The sequence below is a fragment of the Arachis stenosperma genome, chromosome 2, assembly GCF_014773155.1.
Source record: "Arachis stenosperma cultivar V10309 chromosome 2, arast.V10309.gnm1.PFL2, whole genome shotgun sequence".
NCBI lineage: Eukaryota > Viridiplantae > Streptophyta > Magnoliopsida > Fabales > Fabaceae > Arachis > Arachis stenosperma.
In genome coordinates, this window is record NC_080378.1 from 116,206,032 (window position 1) to 116,229,105 (window position 23,074).

General features: G+C 29.8%; 3 protein-coding genes across 4 annotated transcripts; 2 read left to right on the forward strand and 1 right to left on the reverse strand.

Moving 5' to 3' along the window:
• Positions 1-939: 939 nt before the first annotated feature.
• LOC130960588 (metal tolerance protein 2) lies at positions 940-6,101 on the forward strand. The gene is made up of 13 exons (XM_057886017.1): positions 940-1,277; positions 1,613-1,741; positions 2,186-2,255; positions 2,601-2,698; positions 2,875-3,029; positions 3,264-3,379; positions 3,829-3,925; positions 4,090-4,174; positions 4,445-4,507; positions 4,620-4,725; positions 4,848-4,996; positions 5,071-5,159; positions 5,246-6,101. Exons 1-13 carry the CDS (start codon positions 1,044-1,046, stop codon positions 5,364-5,366), a joined length of 1,512 nt encoding a protein of 503 aa, XP_057742000.1. The 5' UTR covers positions 940-1,043; the 3' UTR covers positions 5,367-6,101.
• An 861-nt stretch (positions 6,102-6,962) lies between these two features.
• LOC130961746 (uncharacterized CRM domain-containing protein At3g25440, chloroplastic) lies at positions 6,963-10,889 on the forward strand. Of its 2 annotated transcripts, none has more exons than XM_057887743.1 (5): positions 6,963-7,322; positions 8,131-8,496; positions 9,037-9,352; positions 9,623-10,030; positions 10,268-10,889. In XM_057887743.1, the coding sequence occupies exons 2-5, from the start codon at positions 8,366-8,368 to the stop codon at positions 10,814-10,816; spliced, it is 1,404 nt and encodes a 467-aa protein (XP_057743726.1). In that variant the 5' UTR covers positions 6,963-7,322; positions 8,131-8,365; the 3' UTR covers positions 10,817-10,889. The 2 variants fall into 2 exon arrangements, with proteins under 2 accessions (XP_057743726.1, XP_057743727.1); XM_057887744.1 differs by having other exon boundaries at positions 6,964-7,322; positions 9,060-9,352.
• A 167-nt stretch (positions 10,890-11,056) lies between these two features.
• On the reverse strand, positions 11,057-15,936 carry LOC130961745 (zinc finger protein GAI-ASSOCIATED FACTOR 1-like). Its single transcript, XM_057887742.1, has 3 exons — positions 15,555-15,936; positions 13,806-14,208; positions 11,057-12,128 (listed from the first exon to the last, which is right to left on the reverse strand). Exons 1-3 carry the CDS (start codon positions 15,784-15,786, stop codon positions 11,057-11,059), a joined length of 1,707 nt encoding a protein of 568 aa, XP_057743725.1. The 5' UTR covers positions 15,787-15,936.
• Positions 15,937-23,074: the final 7,138 nt, after the last annotated feature.

Here is a 23,074-nt window from a genome sequence, read left to right on the forward strand (position 1 = left end):
AAAACGAAAATATCAAAATAAATGTTTAAACATGATACCTAAGATTGTTCTGCCAATTGAATTGTTACTTATGAGAATAGTTTCTGCATATATAGTTATAAGTTATTATAGTAATGGGTCAACTAGCCTGTTCAGGGTTCACCTTGACCTTGGAAGGTAGGTCTTTTATGAAATATTTAATCTTCTTCTAAAATATTAATTTTATAAGACAAATCGGTAGGTTAGATTTATAAATAAAAAAATTAAATTTGAAATTAAGAAATTTGTAGGTATGATTTTCTATTTTTTTAATGTAATTTCTATAGCTGAATAAAACACACCAAATTTTGTTAACACACAAAACACAACTATCTGTCACCAAAAAAAAAAAAAAACAACTATCTCTCTAATATTAAAATTAAAAAATGATGTAATGATTGAGGTGTAATTTTATTTTTTAAATAATTGTTAATAGTAGTTGTTATTTATAATTGTTGACATAAAATTGTTATACTAAGAATATTTTGATGAATTAAAAATATTATTAAAAGGATAATTTTTTTAATCCCAATACTTTATAAACAATGATAAATGTAAATCATTTTAGCAATTTTGTTAAATATTATACTACTATACAATTTAAATCTTAGATAATTTTAATGTCTTAGAATTAAAAAAAAAAGTACATACCCTTTCTTTATTTTATAATCAAGAAGAATTTTAGGCTGATCAAATAAATGATAAATCATTTCTTCTTTTCTTCGTAGGCATACATAAAAAAAATTAAATAAATAAAATAATAAAAAAATTAGCGAACTTGTGGGAATAAGATTCGCAGCACGTGGCTATGGTAATGGCAATTACCTCGTATTGCCACGTGTCGTATTTGCCACAATTGCGTTAGATCCACATCATGGGAAAAAAGAGAGCTTTTCTTCTTATGATACATCATACAACCCGTTAAGTTTTTCTTCTGCTAAGCTTCTATAATCAAACGCACTAGAAATTGCAATTGAATTTTGAAACCCTAAAAATTCGATAAAGGAAGAAAGAAACACACAAACATGGGACTTAGATTCCGCAATCTGAATCCCATTTACAGAGCCTGCATTGCCAGACTCTCATCATCTTCGCAAAATCGGACAACGGCAAAGAAATCTCTGAATCTCTATCCAAAAGAGAGTATTTTTATTTTCTCGGAGAATCCCGCGTTCAGAATCCCCAGAAGAGAGCATTTTGGTCATTCTCATCACGACCACGATCACCACCACCACCACTTATCTCAGGATCTTAAGGAGGTAATTTCATCGCTCGTGATGTAATTAGTAAGTTAGTTAGTTCGTTAATTGGTTTCTCATGTTATGTTAGTTTTGAGTAATTAGATATTAGTTATATTCTGTTAATATCAGTTTCTTCTGTTATGGTATGCATTTATGTTATGTGTTGGTTATTCTGTTAAAGTTAGTTTCTGCAGTTATAGTAAATTACTTGTAGTTAGGTGTCAGTTATTCAGTTAGCTTCTCTGCTGTTATGGATAGCTATGCAGGATTTGTGTGTACTAGGACTCGAGTGTATGAATTATGGATAATTGAGATTCTCATCTTTTTTGTTCAATTAATTCTGAGATTGATAGGAGGGGGAGAATATTTTCCGGTTGGGTCTCGCTGCCGACATTGGGTTAGCCACTGGAAAAGCCTTCACTGGCTATGTCTCCGGGAGCACTGCAATCATCGCGGATGCAGCTCATTCCATTTCTGATGTGGTAATGTATTGTGTGATGTATTATGATTATTTATAGTAATAATAATAATAATAATAAATTATTGTACATGGTACATGAATAAACCCTCTAGTCATGATATTTGGAAATTCAAGTTGAGTTATTTCTGACATCACTCTCTAGTTAGTGAGATTAGTCTCTTCTACTTCTTGTTCTGTATTAAATGAACTGTTCAAAGTCCGGTTTGGCCTATATATGGTTTGATAAAGTGGTTAATAGTTATTGAATTTTACTTAGATAAGTGAAACTTGTCGGAAACAATAAAATGTGATGCTCTTGTAATTTTTGGAGGTTTCATGTAGGCTGAGGAAAAAATAGCCCTTACAACATAGCAAAGAGGGCTTAGTGTGGAACCTCTTGTTCTTTTGAGTGCAGTGGTTATTCTTTTGTGGTCGCCTGAAAGCTTGTGTCATTTTTCCACTGCAGGTTCTGAGTGGCATAGCTTTGTTATCTTTTAGACTTGCCAAGGCGCCTAGAGATAAAGAACATCCATATGGTCACTTGATTTGTATCTCCATGCTACTCCATTTATCTCTTATATGCTTCAAGTTACTGTTTCTTATCCATATGCATGGACATTAAATGTTGGCATTTTGTTCATCACTAAATGTAGGGGTCATTTGAATACGATTGTATGTTACATGTAAGATCGTGGTTATAAGAACAGAGGAGTATCACATAATGCAATTCTTTTCCTGATATTTTGTTGTGATTAGATTACTGAGTAGTGCATGGTTGCTGTTGATATTTATTTATTTAGTAAAAATTCACAAGACTTGATTCTTTCATGTGGTTTTTTTTATGTCTTTTAAGATTACATTTCTCTATCATTGTATCTCAGGACATGGAAAGTTCGAGACTTTGGGAGCTCTGGGAATCTCTTGTATGCTTTTGGGAACAGCAGGTGGCATTGCATGGCATGCGGTTGATATTTTGATGGTACACTTCAATAGTTGAATAATTTTTTACTTCATTGTCTTTGTTGCTTCACTTATTCGTATGACCAAAATCATTCAAATAAATGCTGAGTAAGCTTCCCCCCCCCCCCCCCCCCCCCCCTTTTGGAAATAGATTGCAAGACATCTTTTTATTACTGCATTCTTATCAATCTGCAGGGAGTGTTCTCATCTGGCCCTGAAATGGTTAGCCATGCAGTGGCACATGAACATGTGCATAGTCACGGACATGGTGGACATCACCATGGCATCGACATGGAACATCCTATCCTTGCTTTGAATATGACTATTCTGTCAATATGTGTTAAAGAAGGGTAATGATATTATTTAATTTTAACATGCACATGTGTTGGGAAGAGGCCCTATTTTCCTGATTCCTATTCTAGTCACCTATTCTAAGTATGTTAACTTTGCAGTGTGCTAACTATTTTAAGTATGATTTGATTATGTCCACTATTAGATTCTGTATTTTATTTTAAATGTTGGGGATGTAACATATTGTTCCTTCTCCAAGACCTCAGTATTTATAGGTGCTTGTGAATTGTTAGGCTTTACTGGATAACAAAACGAGCTGGTGAGAAGCAGGGTAGTGGACTGATGAAAGCAAATGCATGGCATCATCGAGCAGATGCTATTTCATCAGTAGTTGCTCTCATTGGAGTTGGTAAGGACTAAGGAACTTTGTTTCTGAAAGGTTATTCATTTTAGTTCTTTGGTATATTCTGTTATGATACTGGCTAAGTACATGTCACGGATTACGAGGCACTAAGAGGTGTGTTGTTGCCTTGTTGGGTTAAAAATAGTGATCGGTTATGACGGGTTGATGCTATTAGTATAATCATGACATCATTATAAGGTAAAGGGACTAAATCAGTTGGAATTTGTAGTTTGAGGGATCAAGTTGATAAAGTTAAATCTTAGCAACTATACAAGTATGCATATATTTGTCTTTTGAGGGACTAAAATTACATTTCGATCTAATTTCTGAAAGGCCGTAAGATGTCATGCCTCTGTATACATATCCTCTTTGCACAGGATTTGTTTCTCTAAACTTGATTTATGTCTTTTTTATTGCTTACAGCCACTGACCCTGGACTTCCATCTCCATTTTAGGAGGGTCTATTCTTGGAGTGAAGTTTCTAGATCCCCTTGCAGGACTGCTCGTGTCAGGCATGATTTTAAAAGCTGGGGCTGAAACTGGTTACCAAAGGTAAGGTTCATAATTATCTGTTCCACCTCAGTTTATCATTGCTTGCTATGTGCCTGTGAAGGGAGTTGGTAAAAGATTGTCCTCCTCCAGAAGTATCTATATGCAATTTTAGTTATGTCCAAACTTCTAATCTAATCAACATGTTCCTTATGATTGATTATCAGTATCTTGGAATTGGTGGATGCTGCAATCCCAGCACAGCATTTGGATCCTATTAAACAAACGATATTGCAAGTTGATGGCGTCAAGGTTTTTCTTCTCCTCTTTTGACTTTGCATGTGATATCTCAAATAATGTCATCCTTTTTACTTGAATAAATACATGAAATTCTTGTTTCCTTTTTTTTGTATGCACCGTGCTTTCTAGTTCTGTTTTGCATATTTTATGGACTAAGGTTGTATTCATTTCTGGTTATTGTTTCAAAACTTTCTTTCTAGTTCTGTTTTGCATATTTTATGGACTAAGGTTGTATTCATTTCTGGTTATTGTTTCAAAACTTTTTCAATAATTTGTATGCAGGGGTGTCATCGCTTAAGAGGAAGGAGAGCTGGCTCATATCTATATCTTGATGTACATATTGAGGTTTGTTCTCCCGAATCGTATGTTATGTCACATGCATTATGCATTGGAGATTCCTGATTCGATTGCATTATGATCCTATCTCCGGGACTGACTTGCTAGCTTCCGGTTGTAGGTTGATCCTTTTTCTAGTGTTAGTGCTGCACATAACATTGGTGAAAATGTCCGAAAACGAATTCACAAGTCCCATCCAACTGTGGCTGAAATCTTCATACACATAGGTCTTAATATTCAATTTTCATAGTTTCATAAATTTCTTACTTTGCCCAAGGAAGAATCTTATTGATTTATTTATTTTAATATCAATTTCTTAGCTGATATGATTATCAAATTTCTCTTGTAGATCCTGCAATGTCATGTCTTTCTCCCAGCACAACAGATCAACAAGAAGATTCTTGGAGTGAAGACAAGGAACATGGTAGTATTGCTTCTGCTGAGGATAATAACATTGAAGGAATTGTTTCTGATATAATCTCATCGAATTTCCCACAGGTAACATTTTAATCTATTCCATTGTTTGTGGAATTTGAGTTGAGTTTTGAAGTTAGAATCACTTGTATTTTCAGATGTCAGTTGAGCGTGTAACACGGCACATGTTTCAAGGCAAGATCGTCCTTCAAATCGAGGTTTCCATGCCCCCTGAAATCCAAATTCGGTAAAATTTTAATTTCCTAACTTCGATGAGTTTGACATGTAATTTGAACGAGTGTCTTGTAGTAACCTATGTTGACTTACTCTCAGAGATGCAATGGAAATAGCAAAACAAGCAGAAAGAGATGTTTTGAAAGCTGTCTCGAGTGTTATTCATGTTGGCATTCAGCTACGTTTGGGGCAACCATTTTCACATATTAGCCATGGTTAGAAGTTAGACACATTCAAGAAAATTGGAGAGAAAAATTCTTGCATTTGGTATGCATAAGTTTAAGCTGTTAACATTAAAAAATTGTTTTTTTTTTTAAAGTATTATTCTATAGCCAATATTTCGGAAGCGGGTTCAATAGTTGCGGAAAATTCAATAATTTATTTATGATGAGAAGTTATGTTACCATGACAACAACAGAACACACTGCAGAGTTTCCTTGAAGCCATGTAACACTACTGAATGAATGTAGTTAAACAATTACAGATCTCTCTTTGAGAACCTTGTAGCTTTGGTTGACTGTGAGTTAGTTCAATCGTGTTTATTACTACTTCTGATTATTACTAAATCTTAGAAATTAAGACAACACTTTTCACCTTCTAAGAAAATTTATTTCTTAATTACAAAAATTTGAGTGACTGTGACACTGTGACACTCCTGATACTGAGTACTAACCACCAAACAAATAGCTGGCCCTATCTTTTTTCATAAATAAATAAATTTCGATAAATTTGACATTGGTCATTTTATCAGTGTTAGAAGATGTATCAAGACACTTTGAAAGTTTATGCCAATCTAGTTTTACTTTCATGAAAATGTAAGAGTAGAACTCGCTTAACAAGATTGCCCTCATTTTGCTTCTTAATGACTTGAATTAGGGACTGTTTAGGAAAAAAAAAAGCAAATTTTTTACCATTTTAGTCCAACATTATCATTTCTAACAAAATTTAATTATCAAATGAGTTCTAATTTTTTTTTTCAAGGTAATTGATTTAGTACTATTCTTAATTTTTCTAAATTCGGTTCACTTGTCCGTTATACTCTGTCACACGAGTGTTAACTATACTGTAAGGTAGCGTTTGTTTTGAGGTACTGAGACAGAGATTGAGAGATTAAGACTCTCCCTAAAATTTTAATATTTCAGTATTTGCAAAAAGTGAGAACACGGAGAACTGAGATTTTTAGAGACAGAGCCTGAAATTTTAATAACATTTTATACTTAAAATACTCTTATTTCAATTAATTAATTTTAATTTTATTTTTTGTACAAATTAAATTAGAGTTTCATTCTTATTTTAATTTTTGTCTCTCATTTTGTACCAAATAGAATATTGAGATTTATTTCTATCTTTCTGTCTCTTAGTTTTTATCTCTCGATCTTAGTCTTTCCGTATGTGTCTCTCTACCAAACACTACCTAAGTAATTTCATTGAAATTTAACTATTGACTGGATGAATAAATTATTGATTAAATATTTGGATCACTTTGATGGAAGATATTTTTCTCAGAGTCATTTTTATCAAAAACAAATGTTGAGATCCGTTTTGTCAAAAACTAAATCTTTTGGATGCCAAAATAGCTATTTAGTATTTACTCTATAAACGAATTTAACCATAGTTATAAAATCCAATTTGACCAGAAACCTGGTGGTCTAACCGGACTGAGCTACCCTTCAAACTGCTTAAACATCATTACATTTACATCAGACACGCAAAAAATCGATTTGGTCCGTTCGGATTTAAGCAAAATCGGTGAACCGGCTGGTTTTCATAAGTGGGACCAGGTCATGGTTAATTTTTTTTAAATTGTAAACGACATCGTTTTCAAGTAGAGGAAAGCCAAGCTCACCTCTCTCATCTCTCGTCTACGGTCTCTCTCACTGCCTCCGGTCTCGCACTCAAGCTCGTCGTCGCTTTCTGTCTCGTCACCGTCTCACAGTAAGCGCGCGCCTTCCCTGCGCTCGTCATCGGCGGCGGCAGAAGCAGAAGGTTCCGGGGCTGGTTGTCGTCATCGCTCTTTGTCTCGTCACCGTCTCGCACTCAGTCGGGCGCCTTCCATGCGCTCGTCGCGGGAGGCGGCAGAAGCAGCACGTCCCGGAGTTGGTCGTCGTTGTCGTCTTCTTGCTTCGAGCCTCGCCATCAGCTTCCTCCTCGCCGGCAGCAGCTGGTCCCCGATTTGGTGAGTTTCAACAAATTTCCCTGCTCTTTTTGCTCAATTTTGTTGCTGTAATTCATCTCTTCACCTTGATTTTGTTGCTGAAAGTTGAATTTTTTACTGATTATCATCACTGAACCTTGAATTTGTTGCTGTCATGTTGAAAAAATCATTAGCTAATTTTTTTCTTGTTGTAATTCATTACTGCACCTTGATTTTGTTGCTGAAAATCATCACAGAGTTGAATTTCTTACTGATTATCATCAATCTATTGTTGTCTTGCTGAAATAATCACTTAGCTAAATTTTGTCTGGCGGTGAATCTGTAAATCATATTTTGAGCTAAATCTTTTGTTGCTGAAAATTATTATAGTTGAATGTTGAAAATGAGGTTCATGCTCTATGCAACTCATAATAAAATTCTTCAGTTAAATTGTTGTTCCCACGCTCTCTGTTTTTTTTTTTTTGGCTAGAATTTTAAAAATGTCTTCATCACAACTCAGTTGCTGTTATGAATTATTTATTGATTTCTGAAAAAGACACAAATGTAGATATAGATGTTTCAAATTTGTCCAATGAAGATATAGATGCTGACTTTGAGATAACCCCTTGGATTTGATTTACTGATTGTGTTATCTTTTGCTCTCTCTTGTTCATTTAAATTGAGAAAATATTTTGTACCATTGACTAGTTTATTATCTCTTTTTGCATCATATGTCTAAGAATTGATACTTGATTGTTATTAATATGTTTATGAAGTCATGCATTTTAAGTTTTAACTTTTGATTTTAATTTTATTTTTATAATTTTACATTTTTTTTAATTATGACCAGGTCAACAGGGTGAATCAGTGACTTACCAGTTGAACCAGTGACCTAGTCGTATGACCTAGTGACCTGGTCGTATGACCGGGTCAATTACTAGTTCAATTTTGATAACCATGAATTTAACTGCCCTCAGGATTGCAAATTGGTTCCTTTTTATTTTTTAAAATGGTTTTTGCCTACGCAAATGCCCTGAAAATTGATCAGTAGCTCAATACACACTGCAAAATTCAGATAAGTAAAAATGCTGGGGAAGGTTTTAGCATCATCACTAGCTCTAGCTAAAGTTCAATTGCGCAAGAATCTCTACTCTAAGTCTTTGCTTCTCACTCTCAGACCTCTCCTCTCCAGTAGTTCCTTACTTCGCAAAACAAGGTACCTCTCATGGAAAATTTTATTGTTATGCAAAAAGATGTGAAATGAATAGTTATCTCTGAATATTTTTGCCATTTTCTATGATTTGTGTACATTTTCTACTTGACATAATGATTAAAAGCATAGTAAGTATTTTGATTGTGTTGTTGACACTTGGATCATATGTTTTTTCTTTGAAATATTCTGAAACAACACATAGGATGCTTTTTAGTTAGAATGCAAATAGCCATCAGCTATGCCCTATTTATAAGTTATGAGTTCCAACATGGTTGGCCTTTCATTTTTATCACTTAAGGTGAAAATGGGTTATAATGTATTAGATGACAGAATATTATATCTAGCTAAGCTTTTTTAGAGTAGTGTTATAGTTTCACCCTTTTTTATTTTAGTTTGGCAATGATCTTACGTGATCAAATATTTCAATGTATACTCATAATTTTTTCCCCTCTCTATTTTCAACTTCAGTTAGCTGTAATCTCACATGCGAAGCCAAAACTTTAGATACATTATTTGTTTGTACATTGCCTAACACTGCAATAGCTTGAACTATGTTATATATACAGTTTGTGGCCAGCAACCGACTTTTGGCCACTATGATGTAAAAGCACATCCTTTCTTGGGAGTCACAAGCTTTCATTCAGGTCCACATCTCAAGAATAATGATAAGGCCATAGAACCACACCAGGATTCTGAAAAATCCTCAAATGTTGATGGTTCTGGTAATGCCCAAGTAAAGAGAAAAAAACTGAAGGGGAAAAGAGCAGTTGTAAGATGGCTAAAGTTCTTTAGATATAAGAAGAAGAAGGAGTATGAGAGGATGACAACAGAGGAAAAACTGTTATATAAATTGTTAAAGGTAAATTCCTTTTTTTTCTAACGTAAATGAGTCAACTGCTTTCATTGTTTTCCACGATCAATATTATTTTTTGCTTCTTTATGTGCGCCAGATTGAATTGATATACTATACAAAGACATGGAATGAAACAGATTCTTTCTTTTCCATGTTTACTTTTCTCAAGAGTGAGATAGCTTTTACATTTAACACCTATAATTTTAGTTTATTGCGATGTCTTTTATGTGTATAATGTCAAGTAATTAGTGTATGATGCTTTATTCACTGTTCTAGGCTCGGAAAAAGGAAGAGAGACTCTTAGAAGCCTTGAAGAAGATTGAGCCTGCAGAATCATCAGAAGCGACCCATGATCCTGAGATATTGACGCCAGAAGAGCATTTCTTCTTCTTAAAGATGGGTCTCAAATGCAAAAATTATGTGCCTGTTGGAAGACGAGGAATTTACCAAGGTGTGATTTTGAACATGCATCTGCATTGGAAAAAGCATCAGACTTTGAAGGTGGTGGTGAAGACATTTTCGCCAGAGGAGGTCAAGGAGATTGCAAAAGAGCTGGCAAGACTGACTGGAGGGATAGTACTTGACATTCATGAAGATAACACAATAATAATGTATAGAGGGAAAAATTATGCTCAGCCACCAACAGAGATTATGTCTCCACGTATCACTCTTTCAAGGAAGAAGGTAATGTGCCTAACGTTCAGTGTAGTCAATTCTGAATAAGAATAAATTTAGTGTTTCGTCAGGCTACACTATGGTGTGTGTTTAAACATCTACTCCTAAACTTCTAGTTCGTTTTCATTGTTGACATTTCCTAATTTTATATTATAACTCTTACTTTTACTTTATTATGCCACTCAAGTACATAGTAGATTGGTGCTTCTTCTTACTCTGTCTTGTTCGTAATCTCATCTTATGTAGGCACTGGATAAATCCAAATATAGAGATGGCCTTAGAGCTGTGCGGAGATATATTCCTCGACTTGAGCAAGAACTTGAAATTCTTCGAGCACAACTAAGCAGCACAACTGAAAGTAACATAGATGCCATTGAGGAACTCCATAAAGGTGACAAGGAGAGGATTGAGTCTGATAGAACTGTTTCTAAATTTTTCCAGCAAGAGAACTCAGATAAACTTGATCAAATGATAAATGATAAGATTGAGTTCCCAGATGAGGATGAGACTGGTGCTGACTCGGATTTGGATTCAGATCTTGAAAATTTATCGGATATCTTTGAGACAGATTCAGATACAGATAATCTAGTGAAGGATGAAAAGCCTCTCTATTTGGATGAGTTTGATAATTTAACAGATCAAAGTGATGGAGAAACAGATGTCTTTGAGGACCATCTTAGACAGATATCCTTGGATTCAAAAAGTACAGACAAGGATGTTGACTCACCCAAGTTTGATGAAGTTGACAAGATCTTTCTGCAGGCTGCATCGTTTTTAAAGAAAAGACGAAAATGAAATATTTTACGAAGGAAGTATAATTATGTAATGTTTTAGTGTTCTTATTTCTTCCAGGTGGAGGGAAAGGGTGTTATCATTGATATGATACGAGCAAGAGTTAGATAATAATCATTCATTGGGCAGAAATTCTTTTTCTTTGTTTTTTTTTTTTTTTTTTAAATTCCGAACAAATTGATAGACAAGATATCTTCTAATGTTCTTTGAACCCATTAAAAAAACAGCTGGATATGGTTTATATCATATGTCCCAAACAGATTTCTCCATAGTTGAATCTCCATGTGGAATGTGATGCTGAAAGTGATTAATAAGTGGTAACCTCTGTTGGCTTAATGCTTCTAATTCCAATCTCTGTTGTTCTTGTTGATGATGATGATGTCTCTGAGGTTCATGCAAATTCCCTGTAGCTCTTGAAGTTGACCCTCCAACTCCCAAGAAATCATGAACTGTTTTCATGTCATTACTGACACCAAACCTTGGTGCCCCCATTTGGTTATTTCCTTCTGCAAGGTCTCTTTCATGGACCAAACTGGTAGCACCAACCTCTTGTGTATTGTGATCACTTCCCATGAACATTGTGCTAAGCATTCCTATATCATTATTTGTTGTTGACCCATCATTACTATTGTTATTAGCTTCAAATATCAGTGGCATTTCTTGCTGCCTTTTATGAAAAAATTGATCAGCCTGTTGATTGAAATGATGATCATAGGAAGGAGGGTTATTACGGTTATGGTGCTGCATAGCCGTAGCAGCACCAGAAACTTGGTCAGGACCGGCCATGGTAGTAACAAAGGGTTTTTGCATCATGGGGGAGTTAATGCTGTTGCTGCTTGCAGCAGCACCCATTTGTGCTGCTTTCTGCAATAATGCAGTTGCAGACATGTGAGCTGAGCTGGAAACAAGACCCAAGTTCTTGCTGCTATCTTGGAAATAATTGAAACCAGTGGAGTTGTTGGAACTGAGTTGAAGGCTTGAAGAAGAGGTAGGAAGAGGGTGCATGCTCTTTGGACCACCAAATAGTGTACCTGATGATGAACTTGTTGGGGAGAAAATGCCCCCACCAATGCTCATGGACTTGAATGGCACAGGTACAATCTCTTGTGAGAGTGTTCTCAGTGGATTGTTATGGTTATTGCTGTTGAGTTCTGATGCATTACTGTTGCTTAGGGGCATTGTGGCTATAAGATCAGAGACTTGTTCATTTTGCAAGTTTTGTGGCACCCCATTTGTTAATCCTTGTTGATTTATTCTGTTGTTTTCCTCAGTTAATGCATCACAAAAGGCCCTGTGTGTTATGAAGCTGTCCCTTCTGCATGGTTTCAGAGAAATGAGTTGACAATATTTAGGACCACTCTAATGGTCAATAAGTACTGAATTTTATGGCTTAAATTTTAAGGCCCACTTGAAAATTGTTTCAGAATGTAAAATACAAAAATATTAGAGATAGTAATAGAGACAAAGAAAATATTTTATTTTTGTTATTTACCTCGTTTTAGGTGGGTGGAAATACCAAAAAACATGTCCTAAGATAGAAAGTATTTCAAAACAATATTTAATTATAATATAAGAAATATATTATTTGTATTCATTTTATTTCGTATATTAAATTCAGCTACATTTTTACAATTGGAATTGTAAAATCCATTTTATAAAATGAATATATGGAATATTTTTTAAAATTCAACAACCTCGGGTAGCCATAATTACAGATTGAAAAATACTATAAGATTAGTAAAATTTATTATTTTTGACCAATAATTATTTAATAATAATTAAAAATATTGATTAAAAATATATTATTGAATTATTAGATTAACAAATTAGATTGATGATTAAAAATATTGATAAAAAATAATAAATTTTACATGTGTTTAAAATTTTCTCATACATATTTGTCTACATTTAATGCGAGAAAGTGGGGGAGTCAATGCCAAATATCACAACTCAATGGTGCTATACGTGTTTGGCAGAATTGATACTGTCACAGTTGTGATGATAATAGTATTAATTACCGAAAATTTTAACTATATTAAGATATATTGAAGTGACATATCTAAGGAAGAATAGACCACACCACATGCAAAATAATGGAAAATAAATGTTATCTGTCACATTCACATCTTTTTATTACGAGCACAAACTACAATGAAGCTCAAGTGAAAAATATACTGAATAATGTGCTTAATCTCTATAAAGATTTGTGTTATTCACTTATTTGTACTTTAAAGTTTAAAAGTTTTACTCTTACATATAATAGTTGTAGAAGAGAGAAGACAAAGAAAAAAGACTAAGAGAGAAATTATTTTCGTTGAATCAACTTATGAGTTATGATGTATAGTCCTCCCCAAATAAATGCATTGAAGGTGGATTCAAATATTGCCTTCACTTCACAAAAGATACACTATATTATGAGGCTTAATTAATAATGAATAAGAAACAATTTATTATTATTATTATTATTATTATTATTATTATTATTAAAGAAACATTATATATATTCTCTAAAAGGCTGTTTATGAAAGATTATTTTAAGATATAAACAGCTAAAAATATTAAAATTTTACTAATTTAGTGATTTAAGATTTTATTTGATTTTTATTTTTTAGTCTTAAATTTCATTATAAATTTTCTTTTCCTTATACTAAATTTCTTTTAGAATAATAAGAATAAAATTTTAAACCTTTGGTCATGTATAAAAACTCTTATATTATATTATAAAATTATTATTTCCAAAAATATGAAAAATTAGATAAAAACACATAAATAATTATACATCTATCCATATAATCCAAACATAGGTGCAAAAAAGAAACAGAAAATGTTTATGCAAATAAATTCTTTCAATATTTTTTCTCAATTGAACTTGAAAAGTGTGATCACATATTATAACCTACTCAAATAGAACCATGAAAAAAATATGATATCACACATTACATGATCAACTAAAAAAAATAAAAATAAGAGGATCAAAATTTGAAATGTTTACCTGGAGAATATAGTTCCACAATCACATTTATATTCCCTAGTGCCACATGTTTTTTGATGAGCCTTCCAATCAGATTGAACAGCATATTTCTTTGAACATTTGTCACATTTCCACTTCTTCTCACCATGTTTCCTGCTGTAATGTTTCTTTATACCAGTGAGGTCCCCCAGTGCTCGGGCAGGGTTATGGTGCACACACGATTTTTCGGGGCACACGTACACCCTCTTCTTCATCGCCTCTTCTGTTGTTGCTCTTTGCCTTAGCTTCCATGGTAGATTGTGACCTCTCCTATGTAACTGAAGGTTTTGGTCCCTCTGAAACCCTTTGTTGCATATCTCACATATGAATCTATTTGTTGCCATTAATGTGGTTGGTGATAATGCAATCACTTCTGCATTTGGATCTGTAATTTATTCAATCGTATCAATTTGATATTTTCATCACACTTTGCAAAAAAAATTAAGAGGTGGTTGTTCGAGTCTTTTCATTTTTAATAAATTTTTTTTTGATATTATTATAAAAATATGATTGTTATTATTTAATTGGTAGAAACTCAGGTGTAGTCGACTTAACGTGAAGTTGATAAGTGAGAGACGTTATATAATTTAACTGATTTGACTAAATTTTCATCTAACGACTCTTGACTATCAATTTCACGAATGCACCTGAGTTTTCACCTATTTAATTATATATTTAGATTATTTTTAATTAATAAAATAAAAAATAAATATTAGTTGTTGAAAAAATATCTATATCAAAATGGATTTTTTTTTTAATAAAGAGTGTACTCATAAAAGAATTAATAGTAATAATATGCTAAATAATTAGCTACTTTCTCTCTCGCGTTTGAATTTTATCTCCAATCTATTTTTAATTTTAAAGTAATTTTTTGTCTGTTAATTAATTTTGTTTCAGAAACATTATAATATCTAAATATAATTTGTATATAGGTATATTAGTTTTTAAATATACTAATTTTTATCAATTCAGCATTTATTGATTGGCAGAAATGTACTATATATAGGATCAAGAACAATCATTGAAGAGTAAGAGGAGGCATATGATTTGAATAAGGAAAATTCACTCTATGTTATTTCATGTTACTTAATTAGAAAAAAAAAAGGTGGTAATAGAAAGAAAGTATAAAAAAGCAACACTTACGTTCCCATAATAATAATAATAATAATAATAATAATAATAATAATAATAATAATAATAATTCTTTACAATTTTATAATAAAATAATTAACGCAACAACTAATTAAGCTTTTCTAAAACACTATTTAAGCCTTTAAAATCAAGCTAGAAATCCTAGAATAGTAGAATTTGACCAGAAGAGTTAGTAATTAAGATGCACAAACCACACACATATATATAATTATTTCAAGGTAAAATTTTATCTTGTCTAAACTACTTACACTTTTATGTGTTGGATTTATTTGGATAATATCATCCTTAAAATTGAATATAATTTTAAGAAAATAAACTGCACCATCATCATTACAAGTGGTGGCTATATACAGTTTTGTGTTTAACATACATCTGGACACATGACGCCTGTAATAAATACAATCAAAATTTTTTATACAGTTAAAAAAAAAATATTTTTTTAAATAATAAAATTTCACAGGTGCCAAAAACAATTAATAAAATATTTTTTTGGGATATATAGTAAAAATTATTTTATGTGGAATATAATTTCAAAAACTGAATGAATTTCAGGGTATATAGTTGAGTATATATACTTGCCTGGATTTCCAGGTTGGTTTCTTTTCTTCTTGATTCCAACTTGTTGCTTTTGTTCTTGACTTGTGGAGTTGTTGTTGTTTTTGCAAGCACTAGAAGAACTTGACCCATGATGATGATGATGAGGGTGATTTTGTAATTGCAACTGTTGCTGTTCTTCATTCTCCTGTAGTTGTTCTTCTGAGGAGAAACTACCATTATTATTATTAGCATCTTCACCTGAAATGTTTGACATTTAATTTAAAAGAAACAAAGAAAAAAGAAAGAAAAAGATAAAAAGTGAATAGAAATGAAGATTCTGTGTGTATGTGTTGTTCACTAAATTCCAGAGGTTGGTTTTTGGGTGAAACTGAAAAGTAAGGAAAGGAAAGGAGTTATTTGAGGAATTAGGAAGCTATAGCAATTGGTGCTGCCATGATACCAACTTTGGAAGCTGGTCTTGTTTGGCTTTATATAATTATATAATATTGTCCATATGAAGACAACTACTAGGTAAAATACCCCCAGCTTCTTGGCATCATGGTAATATTCCAAAAATTAATAAAGTATAAAAGAAAAAGAAATTTCTGAAGATTTACACTTCAATCATTTTTTTTTTTGAAGAAAAAAATATTAATAAAGTCTTCTATAATAATAAATATAGATACATTATTTTTGAAATAACTCTTATTTTAATTTGTTAAATGATTCATAACATTATATAAACATTATATATCAAAATCTTTATGAGCAAAATAAATAATTAAAATTAATTATTGTTCTTTCATTCTTCTAAATAAAAATTTGACTTTAGCATAAGCTAAGGTGTAAGTGGGTTTGATTATCTCCATGTATCAAGTCTAGAAGAAAATGTTCTTGCACAAAAAAAAATGAAAAACTACATGTAGACAATGAAAATGTTAAATAATGTGAACAACGGATATATTGGATTATTCAATTTATTAGGTATGCAGATGATTATCTAATATTAAGATTTAGGTAGATAATTTGGAGGTATGATGTATTTTTATTTTATTGAACCAATTTTAAAATTTATTATTCACATTGTTTATAAAAACTATTATTTACCTAATAAAGTCCAAAAAGTATATAAAAAAATATATAATATAACATCAAAATGTTCTAACCTTTATGATTAATTGCAGTATGATGACATCAAATAATATAACATTATTTTTACATAAACTTTTGTGTCTCAATGTAATGTACTTATTTAGATGTGTCTTGTTGTTAAGGAGTAAATTACAACCAATGACTAAAGGACACCTCAATAAATCCTTTTGAATGAAACACAAAATTAAACATAAAAAATACTCATGAAATATCTTAACTAAAAACAACTCATTCTTTTTTTTTTTTTCCATTTTTTCAACGACGGATGAGATGTCCATCATTGAGAAGGCACGATACGATTAACATATTATTAGTTTGTAAATGTCCACTTTGATTGATGAAATAAAACTGATTCATATATAGTTTTACATTTTTTTTAATATTTAAACTGAAAATTTAATTCTCGATACTTAGTTAAACATAATACACTCTTTTTCGGTACACTATAAATCACACTTGCCAAAGAAATTCAAACATATTGTACTTGGTTACTTCAAAGGGAAAATGTAAGAAGGTTCTTGTTCGTGACATAATAATTGATTTTAGAAAATTAATTTCTGAACATAAAATATAAATAATAAATGTATATATGTAAGCAGGTAAATAAATATAAGACTTGTCCCATATTATTATTAACCAATTTTCCATTCAGTGATTCTCTAACAATTTCAATTGAAATGTATGTACTAAAAGGAAGATTCCTTTCAGTGGAATTTAACAAGTATAGGGCCAGATAGATATTAATTTCCTGCATTTTCCAAAATAGTATGTTTAAATACTCCTTTTCCCTCTATATTAAAGGAAATAAATATAATGGTAGTTTTGTGAAATATTTGTCAATACTCAAATATGTTATTTTTTTGTTTTTATTTTTCTTTTCTTTTTTCAGATAGCTACTTCGTAGAACAGTAACCCATTATTAAAAGTGATATATATTAGACTAACCTTAAGAAATTTAATTTGAATAATATAATACGAAAGAAACAAGAATTGAACTTCCCACTACACTAAGAAATAAAAGTGATAAACTATGGTCATAAGAAAAAAATAATCTAATTTGAGAAAATTGATAAAATAAAAAAATAATTTAGTTGTTATTAAATTTATAACTTTTATTATATGTGAGTTTATTATTTTATTCCGGGGATGATTAGTTACTTTAAAACCTTATCAATTTATCCACTTTAAAAAAATTTCATCTATATTTATCAATAGTTTTGTTAGAAAGACGAGAAAAATCAATTAAAATGTATATTTACATTTCAAAAATATAAAATGTTATGTATATAAAATTCATAAATTATACACCTAAAGTCAATATTTACTGCTTATTAAATTTTCTTTACTTTTTTGTTACCCATATTTATCCGATTTAAATAGCCGAATTCCTATCTATATATGTATATGTCCCATTTTATCCGAATTAAACGACAGAAGGAAAGAAGCCAAATAAATATCTTCAAACAAAAGAAGGATAACGTAGTTGGTAATGACAAAAAAGAGGGTTTGCTTCCGAGTGAACCTATATAGATGCCATGAAGTTCACTTTTAAGGGCACAACGACATTAACTAAGGGCATCCTATGTCCCTCTTAATATTCCATAGTTTAAATATCATAATAATATATATGTTCTAGATGAGCAAGTTGGTATATATAAAATCTGACGCTTGTATAATTTATATGTTATTGATATCATTATTAATGTAATTTTAAATAATAATTTAAGTTTTAAAATAAATAATTTTATAATATAATAAAATTATAAGCATTAGTGCATATATATAATTAATTCCTTTTAATATAAGGTTTAACTATTTTGTTATAATTTTATTAAATTTATAATTGAATTTTTATATTTTTTAATTAGGTCCTTGTACTACTTTTAATTTTATGGATAAAGTATTATTTTGGTCTTCAACATTTGAGTCGAATCTTAATTTAGTCATTAACATTTCAAACGTCTTATTTCAGTCTCAAAAACTGTCAAATGTCCTATTCAATACAAAAAAAAAAAATTAAGCGGTTTTAATGATGTCCTACCATTAAATTTGACACAAACAATTCGCATATTAAAGAGTCAATAGCATTCGATTTCGTTATGTAAGTAAAATTAATCCACCAACGATCATTAATATAAAATTTTTTCTTTTAATTTTGAAGTATTGATGATTGATTGTTAGGATTCAAAATTTTGTAAAAAAAAAATGAGAACTGTTAAAAAAAGGTTTTGGTTATATTTTTCTAACATATGGAAGAAGATATGACTTAACTAGAAACGTTATTAACATTTACATCACTCATTCCGTTAATTATCAGTGTCAAATTTATTAATAGAACAACATTGAACATGCTTAAAACTTTTTGGGACAAAAATAGGACATTTGAAACGTTAAGGACCAAATTAGGATTTTGCCTAAATATTGAGAACCAACATAGTACTTTACCCTAATTTTTTTTATAATTAGGTCATTCTTAATGTAAAAAATATTAGAGTTAATGGAATATTTCTTCACAAATTGAAAGTATTCATTCATAATAAAAAACCTAATTAGATTTTTGACTGCATATATTTTAAGAAAAATATTATGTTAATTTTAATATTTTTGACATAAAAATGACCTAATTATAAAATTAAAAATAATATAAAGACCCAATCAAAAAATATAAAAACCTAACTAAAAATATAATAAAAATATAAAAATTAATAGAATAATTAAATTTTAATATAATTGTCACAATCTTTCTATTTAGCGGCAGTTCTAAAAATCGTCGCTAAATTTTCACCACCATCCACCAATAATTCTAATAGAGTAATAAATACTAACGAATAATTTATAATTTCTTTTGTATTTATGTTTGTTAAAATATAAAAATAATAACTAATATGAGATTAGTTAAGATGACAAATTCTTTAATTTTGATACTGTTTATTATATATAGTTTTGGATAATTGCTTGAAGAAGTCATAATCCCATGGAAAAATTATGAGATCTCACGTACACTTAATTTATCATGTGAAACAACAAGAAACCAAAGAGACAAAGCCTAGAATATCAAACATGATGAGCTAAGGTTCACAACATTTTTAAGTCACGAGATTGTGAAGACCTTTCCAATGCTAAGTACCCTTTAATTTCTCCATCTAAAAATAGTAATAATTAATAAAATTGATTAGAAGGACCTACTAGAAATTATCGATACATACATTTGGTCGATACATTTGATGATGCATGCATGCCCCATGCACATATATAATTACATCCATAAACGGCCAGAAGCTAGTAGCTAACATTTTATCAGTTATATCTAACTCTAATTAATCTATATCAACTTATTTATTATAGGGTAACTCACCAAAGCTAACTCGAAATATTTTGATGCTGATAAAAATAAATATTTTTATTATCAACAAAAATATTTTTTAAATAATTTAAAAATATGTCAAAAATATCCAACCGTAATTAAAGACTAATTTTATTAACGTAAAAATACAACATTATTCACTTTTTAATGTCAGAATCTTATTTATTACATAAAAAATTCTGTTTGTCATATCACTATTTTTTATTAACGTAAAACGTTTTAATTAGTTCACAAGTGTACAATTTTTCAAAATTTTAAATAATTTAAAAGTATTTTTATCAATAATAAAAATTGAAAGTATTTTTATCAACAATAAAATAATTTTGATACATTTTTAGTGGTTTATCTTTTATTAAATTATTGTTTAACCCTTGTTGCAAAACCCACCTACACATGCACACAGAATTTTTAATTAGGTTTTCTAATTTTTGTATTTTTTTATTTGTTAAGGTTGCTAATTGACATAGACAAACGAGCTTTATAGATAAAACCAACACAGGTGACAACCATGGATTATTCTTTCCCATGGGCATTTCTTGTGAATTTTTCATAAATTGTTTATGGAGTTGTCCAAGGATACACATTAATTTTTCTAAATAACTTCTGTTATTGTCTGTTCAACATTGGTTAGTCCACTAAAAATAGAATATATTTCTAAACTCAATTTATAAATTATATATAAATATTTGTATTTATAATAATAGAAAAAGCATAATTAAATCCCATGATCTTATACAAAAATACTATATATTAATACTAAAAATCAATTATTATGTGTATAAATATATGTGTTAGTTAATTTATTTTTAACATATATTTTATATTTTAAATATATATTTATATAAATAATTGATTTGGTAATTGATTTTTTTTTACTCGTAACTGTATGTTGAATGTTATATAATATATATCCTGAATTCTTATCACTTTTGCCAACCCTAAATAACACATAGATGTGCTTAATTAGACTACATAGTAAATAATGTTCAATAGAAATAGTTTTAAAGAATTTGGTCCCTCATTAAGCCTGAACATAATTGTAAAAGTTGGAATATTGTTGACAATTACTCCATTTATTACAACTAAAATATTATGTTAGCCCACAAGAATTGACTTATTATCTCTTCTACAAACATATAGCATATGTTTCAATCTAGGAGCATTTACTTAAATAATTAGCGTAATTAAGATGGTTTGATCGAGTGGTTAAAGAATTTTATTTTGTACATATAATAATTTATTGGTCAATAACAGACTTTTAAATAAAACTCAAATTCATAATTTATGACAGATTAATTTTTGACTTGTCAGATTAAAAAATACTGTGAACAGTCAAAAAATAAATAAAATAAAATAATTAGCGCAATGTTACGGTTCTTCAAGATATTTACCAAGTTGATTATATAGAGTGGAATATCTATTTCTCTTCCTGAATTTTATGTGTTTAACAAAAATCAGTATGTTGATATATTAATTGATTTTTATTATTTAATTAATGGTTTATTTACTCAACCACAGTCATTTTTTTCAGTAGAATCAAATACGTGTATCTTTCTATTAAGAGGTAATCTTATTTAATAATTCTCCTCACATTTGTTACTCTGGATTAGGGACTTAAAATTTGAATTAATTAAATTTGACTCGAGGGAAAGAAGAAAATCTTACTAGCAAAAGAATTGAATTTCACTTTTAAGGTTTGTGTTGTGTCTGTGTAGTATGCAAGCAAAATGCTAATCATAACATTTTATTTCAGCTCAATATTTCAGGGAGAATAAAAAAAAAAAATCAAACTCTAATAAGTATATATGTAAAAAGTTAAATGAACTTAATTAGCTTTATTAAACAATAATTTAAAATTCAATTCAAATATTTTATCCCTATTAAATATTCAATAATGCTACATGACTAAGCTATTTTGATAATCAACTTCAATCAAATTGGTTCAATAACTTAAGAATTATTAACCAAAAATTTTAGTTTAAGAAAAAGGAGATACATAAAAAAGAAGAAAATAAAAAAAAGAAATGGTTAGAGTTAATTATAAAAATAATTTATTTATCTAGTATTTTTTTAAAACATTCAACTATGCTACTATATATAAAAATTTGCTATCAATTCACCCACTTGTATAAAATATATATTAAAATATAAAATATATATTAAAATAAATAAAATAGTATATATATTTATATATAAATACATGATATCTGATTTTAATATGCACATAATATTTTTTTAAAAAAAATATATATTTTTAATAGATAATACTTTTAAATTCTAAATAAAAAGTGTTCTCAATCAATTTTAATATACTATCAATATAAAATATTTTATAGTATTTATTAACTGCATATCATTTTATTTTGTTTATATCCTATATACAAGCAACAATGCTTGATCATTAATGTTTATGAAAAAATTGACTATATATTCTGTTATGAAAAATTTGATTGAATATTTAAAAATACTTTTGAAAAACAACTTATATATTTATCATTTTATTTTCTTAATATTAGAGCTCATACTTAATATACCGAAATAGCATTTCGTAGTTGGTGATAGCACGCACAATTTTTACATGAAGTTTATAACTATAAATATGTCAAATGTCCTTAAAGTATTTTGTGAATTTAAATATGGAAAAGTCTAGGGGACCAGTAGTTTTGTTGAATTTTGGCCAGCATGTAACCAGCAGAAGAAGGTGAGCCATTGGATGAAATCTCACACCAATCTCACACCATCAAATCATCATTGATGACTAGTTGATGGCTAACAATCACAAAAATTGCTGGCTCCCTAGCATTGCTCTTTAAATATTGCTAACCAATCTCTAAGAGGGTAGTAACATACTATCATTTATACCCCTAAATTTAGGAGCATTAAAAAATGAAAAAGAATATATATTTCAATAATAGAAAAAATAATTATTTTTTTCTGGAGTTCCAAAATTTTAAAAATTAGTTTAAAGGCCCATCAATAAATGAAAAATTAGTTTGAATGCATTCATTAAATAAGAAGAATTAATCTTCGACCAAAAAAAAGAGAA